Source organism: Eleutherodactylus coqui, chromosome 1, assembly GCF_035609145.1.
Source record: "Eleutherodactylus coqui strain aEleCoq1 chromosome 1, aEleCoq1.hap1, whole genome shotgun sequence".
In the NCBI taxonomy this organism is placed as follows: Eukaryota; Metazoa; Chordata; class Amphibia; order Anura; family Eleutherodactylidae; genus Eleutherodactylus; species Eleutherodactylus coqui.
Window position 1 is genome coordinate 89,376,685 of NC_089837.1, and position 20,072 is coordinate 89,396,756.

Below are 20,072 nucleotides of genomic sequence, written 5' to 3' on the forward strand. Positions count from 1 at the left end.
ACAAACAAGTAATTCCAGACAAAACTAATTTCCTTTTATGACAGAATCACTGACTGGGTTAATCAGGGAAATGCAGTGGATATAGTATATCTTGACTTTAGTAAAGCATTTGACAAAGTAATAGTGGATTCACAACTGGCTGAGTGATTGTACTCAAAGTGTGGTCCAAGTAGAAGAATGTATTAAGTGAGGTGCCACAAGAATCCGTCCTAGGTCCAGTGTTTTTCAACATTTTTATAAATGATCTGGAGGAAGGACATAATAGGAAACTGATCAAATTTGCTGACAAAACAAAGCTAGGAGGGATAGCTAACACTAGGGAAGAGAGAGAGAGAGTATTCAAAAAGATCTACAAAAGCTTGCATAGTGGGCGGCAACTAAAATAATGGTATTTAATAAGGAGAAATGAAAAGTCCTACATCTGGGCAAGAAAAATGAAAAAAGCACATACAGAATAGGAGGAATTGGGCTAAGCAGCACATGTGAATAAGACTGGGATATACTAATAGATCAAAGACTGAACATGAGTCAACAATGTGATGCAGCAGCCAAAAAAGCAAACACAATTCTGGGAGGTATTAAGAGAAGCATAGAGTCTGGATCACATGAGGTAATTATCCCCTTCTACTTTCCTTAGTCAGACCTCATCTGAAATAGTGTGTCTAGTTCTGGGCACTGCACTTTAAGAAATACATAGACAAACTGGAGCAAATTCAGAGAAGAGTTACCAAGACGACTAGACGTCTGCAAATCAAGTCCTATGAGGAACGGTTAAAAGATCTGGAAATGCTTAGCTTGCAAAAAAGAAGGCTGAGGGGAGATTTAATAGCTGTCTACAAATATCTGTAGGGTTGTCACAGTGCAGAGGGATCAGCACTATTCTTATTTGCACAAGGAAAGACTAGGCCAATGATAATCGAGTATGGAGTTTTCTGGAGAAAAGGTCAGACAAATCAGCGTCCAAGACCCTGTAGTTATCGGGATCATCCAAAATCCGCCTACACATTATAACATATGCGTCCTAATTAGAGATGAGCGAGCACCAAAATGCTCGGGTGCTCGTTACTCGGGACGAAATTATCGCGATGCTCGAAGGTTCGTTTCGAGTAACGAACCCCATTGAAGTCAATGGGCGACCAGAGCATTTTTGTATATCGCCGATGCTCGCTAAGGTTTTCGTTTGTGAAACTCTGGGCAATTCAAGAAAGTGATGGGAACGACACAGCAACAGATAGGGCAGGCGAGGGGCTACATGTTGGGCTGCATCTCAAGTTCACAGGTCCCACTATTAAGCCACAATAGGGGCAAGAGTTGCCCCCCCAACAACTTTTACTTCTGAAAAGCCCTCATTAGCAATGGATACCTTAGCTAAGCACCACACTACCTCCAACAAAGCACAATCACTGCCTGCATGACACTCCGCTGCCACTTCTCCTGGGTTACATGCTGCCCAACCCCCCGCACGACCCAGTGTCCACAGCGCACACCAAAGTGTCCCTGCACAGCCTTCAGCTGCCCTCATGCCACACGCTAGCCTCATAGCCACACCACCCTCATGTCTATTTATAAGTGCGTCTGCCATGAGGAGGAACCACAGGCACACACTGCAGAGGGTTGGCACGGCCAAGCAGCGACCCTCTTTAAAAGGGGCGGGGCGATAGCCCATAATGCTGTACAGAAGCAATGAGAAATCCAATCCTGTGCCACCTCCATCAGGAGCTGCAAACGTGGCCATAGCAATAGGGAACCCATGTGCCACATACTATTCATTCTGTCAAGGTGTCTGCATGCCCCAGTCAAACCGGGGTTTTTTATAAATAGTCACAGGCAGGTACAACTCCGCAATGGGAATTCCGTGTGCACCCACAGCATGGGTGGCTCCCTGGAACCCACCGGCGGTACATAAAAATATCCCATTGCATTGCCCATCACAGCTGAGGTAATAATGTCATGTTTAATGCAGGTGGGCTTCGGCCCACACTGCATGCCCCAGTCAGACTGGGGTTCTTTAGAAGTGGACACAGATGCATTTACAACTCCCTGTGGACCCACAGCATGGGTGGCTCCCTGGAACCCACCGGCGGTACATAAATATATCCCATTGCATTGCCCATCACAGCTGATGTTACGTCAGCTGTAATGCAGGTGGGCAAAAAATGAATTGGATTACACTGTAGGTGAGGGCCCACAAAAATTGGTGTACCAACAGTACTAATGTACCTGAGAAAAATTGCCCATGCCCAACCGAGAGGGCAGGTGAAACCCATTAATCGCTTTGGTTAATGTGGCTTAATTGGCAACTAGGCCTGGAGGCAGCCCAGTTAAAATAAAAATTGGTTGAGGTGAAAGTTTCAACGCTTTAATGAGCATTGAAACGTATAAAAATTGTTTAGAAAAATTATATGACTGAGCCTTGTGGGCCTAAGAAAAATTGCACGTTCGGCGTGATTACGTCAGGTTTCAGGAGGAGGAGGATGAATATTATACACAGATTGATGAAGCAAAAAGGTCCCCGTTTTGGATGGTGATAGAGAACGTAGCTTCCATCCGCGGGTGCAGCCTACGTATTGTTTATGTATCGCTGCTGTCCGCTGGTGGAGAAGAGAAGTCTGGGGAAATCCAGGCTTTGTTCATCTTGATGAGTGTAAGCCTGTCGGCACTGTTGGTTGACAGGTGGGTACGCTTATCCGTGATGATTCCCCCAGCCACACTAAACACACTCTCTGACAAGACGCTAGCCACAGGACAAGCAAGCACCTCCAGGGCATACAGCGCGAGTTCAGGCCACGTGTCCAGCTTCAACACCGAGTAGTTGTAGGGGGCAGAGGCGTCACCGAGGACGGTCGTGCGATCGGCTACGTACTCCCTCACCATCCTTTTACAGTGCTCCCGCCAACTCAGCCTTGACTGGGGACCGGTGACACAGTCTTGCTGGGGAGCCATAAAGCTGTCAAAGGCCTTAGAGAGTGTTCCCCTGCCTGTGCTGTACATGCTGCCTGATCTCTGCGCCTCCCCTGCTACCTGTGCCGCGGAAATGCGCCTTCGGCCACTAGTGCTGTCGGATGGGAAGTTTACCATCAGTTTGTCCACCAGCGCCCTGTGGTATAGCATCATTCTTGAACCCCTTTCCTCTTCGGGAATGAGAGTGGAAAGGCTCTCCTTATACTGTGGGTCGAGTAGTGTGTACACCCAGTAATCCATAGTGGCCAGAATGCGTGTAACGCGAGGGTCACGAGAAAGGCATCCTAACATGAAGTCAGCCATGTGTGCCAGGGTACCTGTACGCAACACATGGCTGTCCTCACTAGCAAGATCACTTTTAGGATCCTCCTCCTCCTCCTCCTCTGGCCATACACGCTGAAAGGATGACAGGCAAGCTGCATCTGTACCCTCAGCAGTGGGCCAAGCTGTCTCTTCCCCCTCCTCCTCATGCTCCTCCGCCTCCTCCTCCTCGGGCCATACACGCTGAATGGATGACAGGCAAGCAGCATCTGTCCCCTCAGCAGTGGGCCAAGCTGTCTCTTCCCCCTCCTCCTCATGCTCCTCCCCCTCCTCCTCAACGCGCTGAGATATAGACATCAGGTTGCTCTGACTATCCAGCGACATACTGTCTTCCCCCGCTCCGTTTCTGATTCCAAAGCGTCTGCCTTTATGCTTTGCAGGGAACTTCTCAAGAGGCATAGCAGAGGAATGGTGACGCTAATGATTGCAGCATCCCCGCTCACCATCTGGGTAGACTCCTCAAAGTTTCCAAGGACCTGGCTGATGGCTGCCAACCAGGCCCACTCCTGTAAAGAATTGAGGAGGCTGACTCCCACTGCGCCGCCCATGTTGGAGTTGGTATTCCACTATAGCTCTACGCTGCTCATAGAGTCTGGCCAACATGTGGAGCGTAGAGTTCCACTGTGTGGGCACGCTGCACAGCAGTCGGTGCACTGGCAGATTAAACCGATGTTGCAGTGTCCGCAGGGTGGCAGCGTGCGTGTGGGATTTGCGGAAATGTGCGCAGAGCTGGCGCACCTTTCCGAGCAGGTATGACAAGTGGGGGTAGCTTTTCAGAAAGCGCTGAACCACCAAATTAAAGACATGGGCCAGGCATGGCACGTGCGTGAGGCTGCCGAGCTGCAGAGCCGCCACCAGGTTACGGCCGTTGTCACACACGACCATGCCCGGTTGGAGGCTCAGCGGCGCAAGCCAGCGGTCGGTCTGCTCTGTCAGACCCTGCAGCAGTTCGTGGGCCATGTGGCTCTTCTCTCCTAAGCTGAGTAGTTTCAGCACGGCCTGCTGACGCTTGCCCACCGCTGTGCTGCTACGTGCTGCTGCTGCTGACACATCTTGATTGCGAGACAGAGGTTGCGTAGGAGGAGGGGGAGGGTGGTGTAGTGGAGGAAGCATACACCCCCGCAGATACCACCACCGAGCTGGGACACGCAATTCGGGGGGTGGGTAGGACGTGAGCGGTTCCAGGCTCTGACTCTGTCCCAGCCTCCACTAAATTCACCCAATGTGCCGTCAGGGAGATATAGTGGCCCTGCCCGCCTGTGCTTGTCCACATGTCTGTTGTTAAGTGGACCTTGGCAGTAACCGCGTTGGTGAGTGCGCGTACAATGTTGCGGGAGACGTGGTCGTGCAGGCCTGGGACGGCACATCGGGAAAAGTAGTGCCGACTGGGAACCGAGTAGCGCGGGGCCGCCGCCGCCATCATCATATTTTGAAAGCCTCCGTTTCCACAACCCTATATGGCAGCATCTCTAGGCTGATCAATTTTGCAATGTGTACGTTTAACGCTTGAGCGTGCGGGTGCGTGGCATCGTACTTGCGCTTGCGCTCAAACAGTGGCGCTAGCGATGTCTGGACGCTACGCTGAGAGACATTTCTGGATGGGGCCGAGGACAGCGGAGGTGAGGGTGTGGGTGCAGGCCAGGAGACGGTACTGCCTGTGTCCTCAGAGGGGGGTTGGATCTCAGTGGCAGGTTGGGGCACAGGGGGAGAGGCAGTGGTGCAAACCGGAGGCGGTGAACGGGCATCGTCCCACCTTGTGGGGTGCTTGGCCATCATATGCCTGCGCATGCTGGTGTTGGTGCCTCCCCAGCTGATCTTGGCGCGACAAAGGTTGCACACCACTGTTCGTCGGTCGTCAGGCGTCTCTGTGAAAAACTGCCACACCGTAGAGCACCTTGACCTCTGCAAGGTGGCATGGCGCGAGGGGGCGCTTTGGGAACCAGTTGGTGGATTATTCGGTCTGGCCCTGCCTCTACCCCTGGCCACCGCACTAGCTCGGCCTGTGCCCACACCCTGACTTGGGCCTCCACGTCCTCGCCCGCGTACACGTCCTATAGGCCTACCCCTACCCCTCAGCATGGGGTATTAGCAGTAGTGCAGAAACAGAACGCTGTAATTAAATGTGCCGCTTATTGGCCTGTGGTTGGAGGCTGACTTCGTTTACGGAACGCCAGGAAATAATTTGGCGCACGCCTGCTGTAACACTTAGCTGGCTGCGTATTTATTTGTTGAAGTACTACACCCAGCACACACAGACCCAGAACACTGAGCACAGTGACAGGCAGGCCAAATAGATTTTTTGCCCAATATTTTTTTGAAAAGGCCAACTGCGTATATTCAATCTATAATATATGTCTTCTGGCCCTGCCTACACAATTCTGTCGCTGATGTGTGTGTCACGGAACTGCAGTGTTGCACTGTTATTAACTGCAACAGAGCGGTGATTTCAGAGCCAGGAAATAATTTGGCGCAAGCCTGCTGTAACACTTAGCTGGCTGCGTATTTATTTGTTGAAGTACTACACCCAGCAAACAAAGACCCAGAACACTGAGCACAGTGACAGGCAGGCCAAATAGATTTTTTGCCCAATATTTTTTTGAAAAGGACCACTGCGTATATTCAATCAATAATATATGTCTTCTGTCCCTGCCTCCACACTTCTGTCCCTGGACTATTACTGCAGGGCGCAATGCTCTGCACGGCCGATATACCAAAACAAAAAAAATGTGCAACACTGCAAAAAGCAGCCTCCACACTACTGCACACGGTTAGATGTGGCCCTAAGAAGGACCGTTGGGGTTCTTGAAGCCTACACTAACTCCTAACGCTCTCCCTATAGCAGCTCCGGCACCAACAGCACTGTCCCTCAGCTATGTCACAACACATCTGAGGCGAGCCGCGGGAGGGGCCGATTTTTATACTCGGGTGACACCTGATCTCGCCAGCCACTCACTGCAGGGGGGTGGTATAGGGCTTGAACGTCGCAGGGGGAAGTTGTAATGCCTTCCCTGTCTTTCTATTGGTCAGAAAAGCGCGCTAACGTCTCAGAGATGAAAGTGAGAGTAACCCGAACATCGCGTGGTACTCGTTACGAGTAACGAGCATCTCGAACACGCTAATACTCGAACGAGTATCAAGCTCGGACAAGTACGTTCGCTCATCTCTAGTCCTCATCTAGTATCCCCACATTTTCCCCTTTATGAGATGATTTGATAATACTATTCTTATCCTGTTCATGTGACCTTAAAGAATACAATTCACTGGCTGTTAGATTGTAAAAGGACAAACACTGTCCTGACAATTCTTTCAGCTCAGTTAGCACCATCCTTTCAAATATTTCAATGTAAGGACAATCAGAGAAAGGAAGAAATTTTGGCCTCAAGTCTGTAAAAAGGGCCATTACCTGGATCCCTCTGACCCTCAACACACAACTCCTCCAATACTCTTAGATGTTAAATATCATTCAAATCTTTTCCTAAGTCAATACATCTATTACCTATTAGGTCTTACAAAAAATGTGTGCCACCTGAGCTTACATGTGAAAAGAGAAACATCCTTTACCCAAGAAATGCATCAGGAAATGTGGCTGCATCGAGATATCACAAAAGGGACGTTTAGATGTGACGACTTCAAGGCATGCAGGGATATTTGGAAGAGTAACTCTTTTGAAGGGGTATCAAGAGGCCAAAGATTCTTGAGCAGAGAATTTATTAATTGTAAGTTATGCAATATAGTCAATTTTGCGACATGTCCCAGTTCCCGGGATTATGTAGGAAAGACGGTACAACAATTTAGGCAACTAATTCAGGCCCATGTTGGCAATATCCTGTTGAATGAGGAAACACCTCCAGCATTCCACATGAGTACCATCAATGAGATGTTGATTTGCTTGGGTTCCAAGGTATCGAGCAGGTGCGCCTTAATGATAGACAAGGGGACTGTAGAAGGCTGTTACAGAGAGAAACCACCTGGATTTTTAGACTTAATTGCTGTCATCCGCATGGGATCAATGAGACCATGTCTTTTGCCCCTTTTATGTGTGGTTTTCAGCTGACCATTTCAGATACAGTCTTTACTTATAGCCACAAATTTTGGTGTGATGTGGAGGAACATACATAGCTCTTAACTGCGCATTTTCCCTGACACCTGTGCATCTGCGACCACAGATAGTTGATGTCACATAGGCGAGGGGAGGCTTAGATTGTCGAGTGATTGGTACCCAACTTTTCGAAACTCTGCACATCAAACGGACAAGCAACCATCATCTTCGGCTACAATTCTACAGCAATCCTCCTATACCTTGCTGCAAACCAATTTGTCACGCAACCAGGAGTGAGAGGAGAAGGGGCAGTACCTATTGATCCTGCGTCTGTCCCCGATTACTCACTGATCGACTATACGAGCACCTCATCGCTACCAACTGTCATGGCAGAGCCTCGATCAATCACTCTAGCAGTATTGTAAGCTTGAAGTAATTAGAATACAGGCTGATTTGTATCCAGCTTTCCCGAGGTCCTGTCACATGCAGACCGAAAGCACAAATCAGCACCTGATCCGTTCTAATGCACTCCAGAGCTCTACAATGCACAATCCCTCTGTGACGTCATTAGACCCACGCAATGTAATCCTGGAGGGCCAATGGGTTGCCATGACAGGAGGACGCCAGATACAGGCGTCTCGGCTTGCCATTGCCTATGATCGCAATTACAAGCGATAGGGTATTGCAGCACATAAGTCCTGCAATGCCTTATCATTGCGATCATAGCTGTTATGGTTCAGGTCCCCTTCAGGGACATAGAGTGTTAAAAAGAACAGGTAAAAAAAGAAAAATTTTTTTTGCTAATTTCCCCCTATTTGTATAAACAAAATTAAAAATCTTAGAAAAAAACAACATATTTGGTATCATCGTGTCCGTAATGACCTGTACTATGAATTAAAAACACTATTTATCATGCAAAGCAAAACCCGTAAAAAAACAGAGGCAAAATGCCTAATTTGTTTTAACTCACAAAAAATGCAAAAAAATTGATCAAAAAAGCTGTATGTTCCAAAATGGTAAAAATAAAACCTACAGCTCCTCACACAAAAAACAAGCCCTCACAGAGCTTTGTCCATGGAAAAATTTAAAAGTTATGGGGGAGATAAAATGTTTGCGGAGAAATGAAATTCTTCTAGACGTATGTTTGCCATTGCTTAAGACCCTTTTAAACTCTGAGAGAGGCCTCGTAGAAAAATATGACTTAAGATAATCCACAATAACACCCTTCACATGGGACAACTGTAAAACAGAAATGGTCTGCCTGGGGAGGAGGGTCCGTAGGGCTCCCTCAGGACCCAGATGTGCCAGGGCCTACAGATCATCAAAGGACCTATATATAATTTTGGACCAAAGACTCGTTAGACAGGGGTACCCGGGGGAGCCCCAGAAGCAGGGTAGCATGCTGAGAGGGGTGATCGGGGAGGTTCTCCCTCAGGGCATCCCAGACCTCACAGGGACCTCTTAGGAGAGGGTTGAAGTTCTTGACTCTGTATAGGTTCTTCTTGGGGAACCAAAGAGTCCACTTATAGGAGGTGCCATATGTGGTTTTGACTAAGTGAGCCAGGAGGGGGTCTCTCAATAGACAAACTAATTGCATCCAATAACTCAGATGAGATGCCAGATAAAAGTTGTGGATGCATGGCAAACCAATCCCCCCTTTGGAGCCTCTCTTTATCATGAGGCTATACGCTAATCTAGGTCTCCTCTGTCTCCAAATATACTTTGTGAAAATTGAACACAGGGTCTTGAAAAAAGTAGTAGGGATATAGATCGGGAGCATGCGTATCTTATAGAGGATAATAGGAAGCATATAAGATTTTAAAATGTTCTTCCTGCCAAACCACGAAATCCTTGGTAAGTCGTAATCGTGCAAAAGATGCTTGATTTTAGCGAAGGGGCAAAAAATTGGCAAGATATAGGTCGCCTATTTTCCTGGTCAGCTTCATCCCCAAGAAATCAATTGCTAAATCTGTCCACGAGAACAAGGATTTGTCCTCTAGAACTCTACGGCGGATTGGGGGGATGGAAACATTTAGTACCATCGACTTGGCAAAATTGATTTTGAAATTGGAGAGGGTCCCAAACTGATCTAGAAGGGAGGTAAGCTTAAGGAGACTAATCTCAGGGTCAGTGACTGAGAATACAATATCGTCGGCAAGCGCAACAGCATATAGCTCCTGTCCCCTCATGGTTAGGCCCCGCACCTCAGGGTTAAGTCTAACACTCTGAAGCAACGGTTCTAGGGCGAGTATAAAGAGGGTGGGGGAGAGTGGGCGGCCCTGATGGGTACCGTTTCTGATATCAAAAGGGGGGGGGGGGGAGTGCTTCGTTGATTTTGTACATGTTCTATAGATATGGTACAATGTGTTCTCCTTGTACATGTGCCTATTAGAGATGAGCGAGTGTACTCGCTAAGGCAAATTGACCGGGTGAGAGATTCCCCCCCCCCCCCTGCTCCCCGTGCTCACTCCCGCAACTCACCGCTCACCCCCGCCGGCAGCCGAATCCTTTGAGACGAGCGTGCAGGTACTCAAAAAAGGCAATACTCGCTCGAGTAATTTGCCTTAGCGAGTATACTCGCTCATCTCTAATAGGCACATGTACAAGGAGAGCACATTGTACCGTAGCTATAGGAACATGTACAAGGAGAGCACATTGTACCGTAGCTATAGGAACATGTACAAGGAGAGCACATTGTACGGTATCTATAGGAACATGTACAAGGAACACACATTGTACCGTAGCTATAGGAACATGTACAAGGAGAGCACATTGTACGGTATCTATAGGAACATGTACAAGGAACGCACATTGTACCGTATCTATAGGAACATGTACAAGGAGAGCACATTGTACCGTAGCTATAGGAACATGTACAAGGAGAGCACATTGTACGATATCTATAGGAACATGTACAAGGAGAGCACATTGTACGATATCTATAGGAACATGTACAAGGAGAGCACATTGTACCGTATCTATAGGAACATGTACAAGGAGAGCACATTGTACCGTATCTATAGGAACATGTACAAGGAGAGCACATTGTACCGTATCTATAGGAACATGTACAAGGAGAGCACATTGTACCGTATCTATAGGAACATGTACAAGGAGAGCACATTGTACCGTATCTATAGGAACATGTACAAGGAGAGCACATTGTACCGTATCTATAGGAACATGTACAAGGAGAGCACATTGTACCGTATCTATAGGAACATGTACAAGGAGAGCACATTGTACCGTATCTATAGGAACATGTACAAGGAGAGCACATTGTACCGTATCTATAGGAACATGTACAAGGAGAGCACATTGTACCGTATCTATAGGAACATGTACAAGGAGAGCACATTGTACCGTATCTATAGGAACATGTACAAGGAGAGCACATTGTACCGTATCTATAGGAACATGTACAAGGAGAGCACATTGTACCGTATCTATAGGAACATGTACAAGGAGAGCACATTGTACCGTATCTATAGGAACATGTACAAGGAGAGCACATTGTACCGTATCTATAGGAACATGTACAAGGAGAGCACATTGTACCGTATCTATAGGAACATGTACAAGGAGAGCACATTGTACCGTATCTATAGGAACATGTACAAGGAGAGCACATTGTACCGTATCTGTAGGAACATGTACAAGGAGCGCACATTGTTCCGTATCTGTAGGAACATGTACAAGGAGCGCACATTGTTCCATATCTGTAGGAACATGTACAAGGAGCACACATTGTTCCATATCTGTAGGAACATGTACAAGGAGCACATTATACCGTATCTATACGACATGTATAAGGAGGGTGTCAGGGAACCAAGGAAAGCAGGAGTCGGGGGTCCCTGCAACATAGTCCACAACCCCTAGTCCCTGCCTACTTGCCTCCACTCCGGGCTAACCCCAGGCGGGCAACTGGGCAATGGTCCCTAAACTGGCTAGGGGAATGCTGGGGAAAGCCACAATCCCAGGAAACAGAAAACAAATGGACAGACAAACAGACAACCAGAGCGAAGCACAAAGGGAAAACCGCAAACCAGTCCAGGAGCAAGCCAGGGTCAAGCACAAAAAGTCAGTCCGGAGAAGCCCAGTACAAAAGGAGGAGACGAAGTCAGGTCAGGGGAAAAGCCGAGGTCACAACACTAATAATCAGGAATACAAGTAAATGCTGGTGAGTGCAAGGAAGCCTATACAAACACTGGCAATGTCAGGAAGCAATTTAGGGGTTTAAATGCTGTCAGAGCTCCCGCCCCAGCAGCTGATTGGGGCGGAGCACCTGACAGCAGCAGGATAATCAGAAAGTGCTGGGGGAACCTCCCTCAGCACTAGCAGACCAGGCTAGGTCAGTGGAGATGCAGCAGGCTGCCATAGAAACAGGAACACGGCACCGGGCAGCAGCCGCCATGCTCCTAGCACCTCTGCGCCGTGTAGGAGCCGGGCAACCAGGAGTGATGACCAGCGTAGGAGTCCCCCTGCTTTGCAGGGCACATTGTACCATATCTATAGGAACATGTACAAGGAGAGCACATTATACCATATCTATAGAACATGTACAAGGAGAACACATTGTACCATATCTATAGGAACATGTACAAGGATCACACATTGTACCATTTCTATAGGAGCATGTTCAAGGAGGGCACATTGTACCATATCTATAGGAACACGTACAAGGAGAGCACACATTGTACCATATCTATAGGCACATGTACAAGGAGTAGACATTGTACCATATCTATAGGAACATGTACAAGGAGCGCACATTGTACCATATCTATAGGAACATGTACAAGGAGATCACATTGTACCATATCTATAGGAACATGTACAAGGAGGAGACATTGTACAACATCTATAGGAACATGTACAAGGAGAGCACATTGTACCATATCTATAGGAACATGTACAAGGAGCGCACATTGTACCATATCTATAGGAACATGTACAAGGAGATCACATTGTACCATATCTATAGGAACATGTACAAGGAGAACACATTGTACCATATCTATAGGAACATGTACAAGGATCACACATTGTACCATTTCTATAGGAGCATGTTCAAGGAGGGCACATTGTACCATATCTATAGGAACACGTACAAGGAGAGCACACATTGTACCATATCTATAGGCACATGTACAAGGAGTAGACATTGTACCATATCTATAGGAACATGTACAAGGAGATCACATTGTACCATATCTATAGGAACATGTACAAGGAGGAGACATTGTACAACATCTATAGGAACATGTACAAGGAGAGCACACGCTGTACCATATCTATAGGAACATGTACAAGGGGCATACATTGTGGCATATCTATAGGAACCTGTACAAGGAGACCACATTGTACCATATCTATAGGAACATATATAAGGAGAGCACATTGTACCATATCTATAGGAACATGTACAAAAAGCACACATTGTACAATATCTATAGGAACATGTACAAGGAGTGCACATTGTACCATATCTATAGGAACATGTACAAGGAGAACACATTGTACAATATATATAGGAACATATGGTACAATGTAATTTGTATATCTATAGGAACATGCACAAGGAGCGCATATTGAACTACTTTATAGGTTTTTACAATATGACAAATCACTGAACTAACGTACAAGAAATGCTATGCTGTTCCAAACTACAATGCAGGGTTCGTAGCCATTAATTGTGACGTATTCTCATATCTTACACCTCAATAGCGACACATATTCTTCTGGTGGCAGCATTTGGTAGCATGTTTTTGTCCTTGAGAAATCTAAACCGCATACCCCACTGATTATACCCTCCAACCTTTATTGGGTTCTGCCCTATAGTTTTCTCTCTAGAGACCCCTGAGCACCTCTAGTTTAATAATGAAACAAAAAAGGGATGTTTATCTGCCTGCCATATTTCATATATTAGCGTACTGAGGCACTATACCGCTGCACATACATTTTTAGTAGAGAGCTACATAATAAAGGTAACCTGTCGCCAGTTGTAAACACCATAAACTTAATTATGATGCTCATATGGCAGGTTCCTACGAGTCTTTGGAGGTGTTTTTTTTAATACTTTACGTTCACGTGCTGTCACCTCCTAAAGTTGGCATGTGGACAGTGCATTGGATTCAAAAATACAGGATGTACATGGGTGCTCCCATAGAGATTAAGTGTGCTGACATTTGGGTGTGAGAATGTAGAGCAAGGCAATTCTAAAAAGAAATACCTATCCGTATTGCTGGGAACCTGCCCTCTGAGCACTATGACTTGGTTTTTGGTGCTCCAAGATGGTTACCGGCTCCCTACAAGGACACGGGCTCTGTGCACATCCCAGACCTCACAGGGACCTCTTAGGAGAGGGTTGAAGTTCTTGGCTCTGTATAGGTTCTTCTTGGGGAACCAAAGAGTCCACTTATAGGAGGTGCCATATGTGGTTTTGACTAAGTGAGCCAGGAGGGGGTCTCTCAATAGACAAACTAATTGCATCCAATAACTCAGATGAGATGCCAGATAAAAGTTGTGGATGCATGGCAAACCAATCCCCCCTTTGGAGCCTCTCTTGATCATGAGGCTATACGCTAATCTAGGTCTCCTCTGTCTCCAAATATACTTTGTGAAAATTGAACGCAGGGTCTTGAAAAAAGTAGTAGGGATATAGATCGGGAGCATGCGTATCTTATAGAGGATAATAGGAAGCATATAAGATTTTAAAATGTTCTTCCTGCCAAACCACGAAATCCTTGGTAAGTCGTAATCGTGCAAAAGATGCTTGATTTTAGCGAAGGGGCAAAAAATTGGCAAGATATAGGTCGCCTATTTTCCTGGTCAGCTTCATCCCCAAGAAATCAATTGCTAAATCTGTCCACGAGAACAAGGATTTGTCCTCTAGAACTCTACGGCGGCTTGGGGGGATGGAAACATTTAGTACCATCGACTTGGCAAAATTGATTTTGAAATTGGAGAGGGTCCCAAACTGATCTAGAAGGGAGGTAAGCTTAAGGAGACTAATCTCAGGGTCAGTGACTGAGAATACAATATCGTCGGCAAGCGCAACAGCATATAGCTCCTGTCCCCTCATGGTTAGGCCCCGTACCTCAGGGTTAAGTCTAACACTCTGAAGCAACGGTTCTAGGGCGAGTATAAAGAGGGTGGGGGAGAGTGGGCGGCCCTGATGGGTACCGTTTCTGATATCAAAAGGGGGGGGGGGGAGTGCTTCGTTGATTTTGTACATGTTCTATAGATATGGTACAATGTGTTCTCCTTGTACATGTGCCTATTAGAGATGAGCGAGTGTACTCGCTAAGGCAAATTGACCGGGTGAGAGATCCCCCCCCCCCCCCCCTGCTCCCCGTGCTCACTCCCGCAACTCACCGCTCACCCCCGCCGGCAGCCGAATCCTTTGAGACGAGCGTGCAGGTACTCAAAAAAGGCAATACTCGCTCGAGTAATTTGCCTTAGCGAGTATACTCGCTCATCTCTAATAGGCACATGTACAAGGAGAACACATTGTACCGTAGCTATAGGAACATGTACAAGGAGAGCACATTGTACCATATCTATAGGAACATGTACAAGGAGAGCACATTGTACCATATCTATAGGAACATGTACAAGGAGCGCACATTGTACCATAGCTATAGGAACATGTACAAGGAGAGCACATTGTACCGTATCTATAGGAACATGTACAAGGAGAGCACATTGTACCGTATCTATAGGAACATGTACAAGGAGAAGCACATTGTACCGTATCTATAGGAACATGTACAAGGAGAAGCACATTGTACCGTATCTATAGGAACATGTACAAGGAGAAGCACATTGTACCGTATCTATAGGAACATGTACAAGGAGAGCACATTGTACCGTATCTATAGGAACATGTACAAGGAGAGCACATTGTACCGTATCTATAGGAACATGTACAAGGAGAGCACATTGTACCGTATCTATAGGAACATGTACAAGGAGAGCACATTGTACCGTATCTATAGGAACATGTACAAGGAGAGCACATTGTACCGTATCTATAGGAACATGTACAAGGAGAGCACATTGTACCGTATCTATAGGAACATGTACAAGGAGAGCACATTGTACCGTATCTATAGGAACATGTACAAGGAGAGCACATTGTACCGTATCTATAGGAACATGTACAAGGAGAGCACATTGTACCGTATCTATAGGAACATGTACAAGGAGAGCACATTGTACCGTATCTATAGGAACATGTACAAGGAGAGCACATTGTACCGTATCTGTAGGAACATGTACAAGGAGCACACATTGTTCCATATCTGTAGGAACATGTACAAGGAGCACACATTGTTCCATATCTGTAGGAACATGTACAAGGAGCACATTATACCGTATCTATACGACATGTATAAGGAGGGTGTCAGGGAACCAAGGAAAGCAGGAGTCGGGGGTCCCTGCAACATAGTCCACAACCCCTAGTCCCTGCCTACTTGCCTCCACTCCGGGCTAACCCCAGGCGGGCAACTGGGCAATGGTCCCTAAACTGGCTAGGGGAATGCTGGGGAAAGCCACAATCCCAGGAAACAGAAAACAAATGGACAGACAAACAGAGCGAAGCACAAAGGGAAAACCGCAAACCAGTCCAGGAGCAAGCCAGGGTCAAGCACAAAAAGTCAGTCCGGAGAAGCGCAGTACAAAAGGAGGAGACGAAGTCAGGTCAGGGGAAAAGCCGAGGTCACAACACTAATAATCAGGAATACAAGTAAATGCTGGTGAGTGCAAGGAAGCCTATACAAACACTGGCAATGTCAGGAAGCAATTTAGGGGTTTAAATGCTGTCAGAACTCCCGCCCCAGCAGCTGATTGGGGCGGAGCACCTGACAGCAGCAGGATAATCAGAAAGTGCTAGGGGAACCTCCCTCAGCACTAGCAGACCAGGCTAGGTCAGTGGAGATGCAGCAGGCTGCCATAGAAACAGGAACACGGCACCGGGCAGCAGCCGCCATGCTCCTAGCACCTCTGCGCCGTGTAGGAGCCGGGCAACCAGGAGTGATGACCAGCGTAGGAGTCCCCCTGCTTTGCAGGGCACATTGTACCATATCTATAGGAACATGTACAAGGAGAGCACATTATACCATATCTATAGAACATGTACAAGGAGAACACATTGTACCATATCTATAGGAACATGTACAAGGATCACACATTGTACCATTTCTATAGGAGCATGTTCAAGGAGGGCACATTGTACCATATCTATAGGAACACGTACAAGGAGAGCACACATTGTACCATATCTATAGGCACATGTACCAGGAGTAGACATTGTACCATATCTATAGGAACATGTACAAGGAGCGCACATTGTACCATATCTATAGGAACATGTACAAGGAGATCACATTGTACCATATCTATAGGAACATGTACAAGGAGGAGACATTGTACAACATCTATAGGAACATGTACAAGGAGAGCACATTGTACCATATCTATAGGAACATGTACAAGGAGCGCACATTGTACCATATCTATAGGAACATGTACAAGGAGATCACATTGTACCATATCTATAGGAACATGTACAAGGAGAACACATTGTACCATATCTATAGGAACATGTACAAGGATCACACATTGTACCATTTCTATAGGAGCATGTTCAAGGAGGGCACATTGTACCATATCTATAGGAACACGTACAAGGAGAGCACACATTGTACCATATCTATAGGCACATGTACAAGGAGTAGACATTGTACCATATCTATAGGAACACGTACAAGGAGAGCACATTGTACCATATCTATAGGAACATGTACAAGGAGAGCACATTGTACCATATCTATAGGAACATGTACAAGGAGAGCACATTGTACCATATCTATAGGAACATGTACAAGGAGATCACATTGTACCATATCTATAGGAACATGTACAAGGAGGAGACATTGTACAACATCTATAGGAACATGTACAAGGAGAGCACACGCTGTACCATATCTATAGGAACATGTACAAGGGGCATACATTGTGGCATATCTATAGGAACCTGTACAAGGAGACCACATTGTACTATATCTATAGGAACATATATAAGGAGAGCACATTGTACCATATCTATAGGAACATGTACAAAAAGCACACATTGTACCATATCTATAGGAACATGTACAAGGAGTGCACATTGTACCATATCTATAGGAACATGTACAAGGAGAACACATTGTACAATATCTATAGGAACATGTACAAGGAGATCACATTGTACCATATCTATAGGAACATGTACAAGGATAACACATTGTACAATATCTATAGGAACATATGGTACAATGTAATTTGTATATCTATAGGAACATGCACAAGGAGCGCATATTGAACTACTTTATAGGTTTTTACAATATGACAAATCACTGAACTAACGTACAAGAAATGCTATGCTGTTCCAAACTACAATGCAGAGTTCGTAGCCATTAATTGTGACGTATTCTCATATCTTACACCTCAATAGCGACACATATTCTTCTGGTGGCAGCATTTGGTAGCATGTTTTTGTCCTTGAGAAATCTAAACCGCATACCCCACTGATTATACCCTCCAACCTTTATTGGGTTCTGCCCTATAGTTTTCTCTCTAGAGACCCCTGAGCACCTCTAGTTTAATAATGAAACAAAAAAGGGATGTTTATCTGCCTGCCATATTTCATATATTAGCGTACTGAGGCACTATACCGCTGCACATACATTTTTTAGTAGAGAGCTACATAATAAAGGTAACCTGTCGCCAGTTGTAAACACCATAAACTTAATTATGATGCTCATATGGCAGGTTCCTACGAGTCTTCGGAGGTGTTTTTTTTAATACTTTACGTTCACGTGCTGTCACCTCCTAAAGTTGGCATGTGGACAGTGCATTGGATTCAAAAGTACAGGATGTACATGGGTGCTCCCATAGAGATTAAGTGTGCTGACATTTGGGTGTGAGAATGTAGAGCAAGGCAATTCTAAAAAGAAATACCTATCCGTATTGCTGGGAACCTGCCCTCTGAGCACTATGACTTGGTTTTTGGTGCTCCAAGATGGTTACCGGCTCCCTACAAGGACACGGGCTCTGTGCACATGGCTCTGCTGTGTGTATGAAGCCTTACACAGTCTATTTTGTAATAAAAATACGTTGCATAGATTGGAAGTTAATAGTTGTTTTTACATGTTTTTAATCATATTTATGCTAATGTATTCAGTTTCTTCTTCCACAGCTTAGTCATTGGACATGGCACCTTTGTTGAAACAACTAAAGAGTTTTTCATTTCTGCTGTTTTTGGCAATGATAGGTATCTTTTTTAAAGTCATTTTACACCAAAACAGTGCCCACATAGTGGGCTTCTTTATGCGTAAAGATAATTTGTCAGTCGCAGCAGACAGTTCTGACCAAATATTCAGATCCTACAATATAACCCCAAGAGATGTTCTTCGGCAAGGAAATGGTATAATATTTGTGGAGACCACAGATAGAATGGACGAGCCCTCCTTGGTGTTGTGCTCAATCGAATCAGCAGCTCGAATGTATCCAGACAGACCAGTGGCCTTCTTCATGAAAGGACTACATGACATAATCACTGAGGATGATGAGAAGAAAGCCCGCAAACGCTTCCCATCCCTCTCATCCTACCAGAATATCTACTTCTTCCCTCTGCGATTGGAGAAATTATTTGCGAACACACCATTTCTGCCCTGGTATGAGAAGGTAAGGAACGGTAGATGCATGTGAATGACTTTTTAGTAAACTATGTACATACTAGTAGAAAGTCACTGCTATATAATACAAGCTGATATACCCGACTTCGCCCGAATTAATTTGTAGTTGAACTACGAATTTTAAATTCACCTCAAAATCATCGTTTAAATGAAAAGTGAACAATGACCGCGTTTACATGTAATGAGTATCGCTCAAATTCAGTTGTTTGAACAAATTTTGGCCTCTAATCGTTACATGTAAATGGGCCTCTAGACTCTGCTGAAGGTGGGGTCTAAGAGGCTGAGCGACATGGCAGACATGGAGACCTTTTCCAGGCCTCCAGCTGCCATGGAAACCTGATAGGTGACAAAACGAGCTCTCTTCCCCTGCCATCTGCATACATGCTGCATTTGCTATTGGTTGTGGGATGTAAGGTCTCTCCGTTCCTGGCAGAGCAGGAGCCTGGCTGTCAGTACTCAGTCGAGCCACTGCCTTACAAAGATGTATGTACTGGTTTAAAGCCCATTTGTGACCTCCATAAAAAGGCAGTAGTGGCTTTTTGTTTGTTTATTTTTTATTCTCTGCAGGCATATTGTATAGCCACAATAAATCCATACCTGTACAAAATTCTAACAGATCACATAGTCAGGGCATAAGGAGTTTATCAATATTAGGTAAAGCTGACTCTGGCCTGTAGCAAAACAGTAGATGCCAAGCCTGGTGCAGAAGACACCAATACTGTATATTCTAGGTATACATGGCATGTCTTTTCATAAACAGCCCTTTTTATACCTAAAAAGCCCTTTAATTTTGGCTATGAATTGTTCAAGATTTTCAGTGTGCAACCAAGCTCTTCCATACCTAATTAAGCATAATAAGAAAATACCCAAGGCTTCATAGCCGGGAATGGAATCTCTCAGATCTAATACACCTTTTGGGTGTGGAGAGTTATAAATAGTACATGTTCTATAAATCAGGGCAATTACCCCATGGCAATAGAGATAACGCTTTAATTATAAATAGAGAT

General features: G+C 45.6%; 1 protein-coding gene across 6 annotated transcripts in view; it reads left to right on the forward strand.

Annotated features, from left to right (window-relative positions):
• LOC136622186 (alpha-1,4-N-acetylglucosaminyltransferase-like) overlaps positions 1 to 20,072 on the forward strand; it is a 63,171-nt gene that overhangs the window by 22,465 nt on the left and 20,634 nt on the right. For all 6 annotated transcript variants that reach the window (XM_066598076.1, XM_066598081.1, XM_066598080.1 and 3 more), the window contains one exon: positions 18,567 to 19,054. In XM_066598076.1, coding sequence (XP_066454173.1) covers positions 18,581 to 19,054 — 474 coding nt within the window. In that variant the 5' untranslated portion in view covers positions 18,567 to 18,580. The remainder of the gene's footprint in view (positions 1 to 18,566; positions 19,055 to 20,072) is intronic.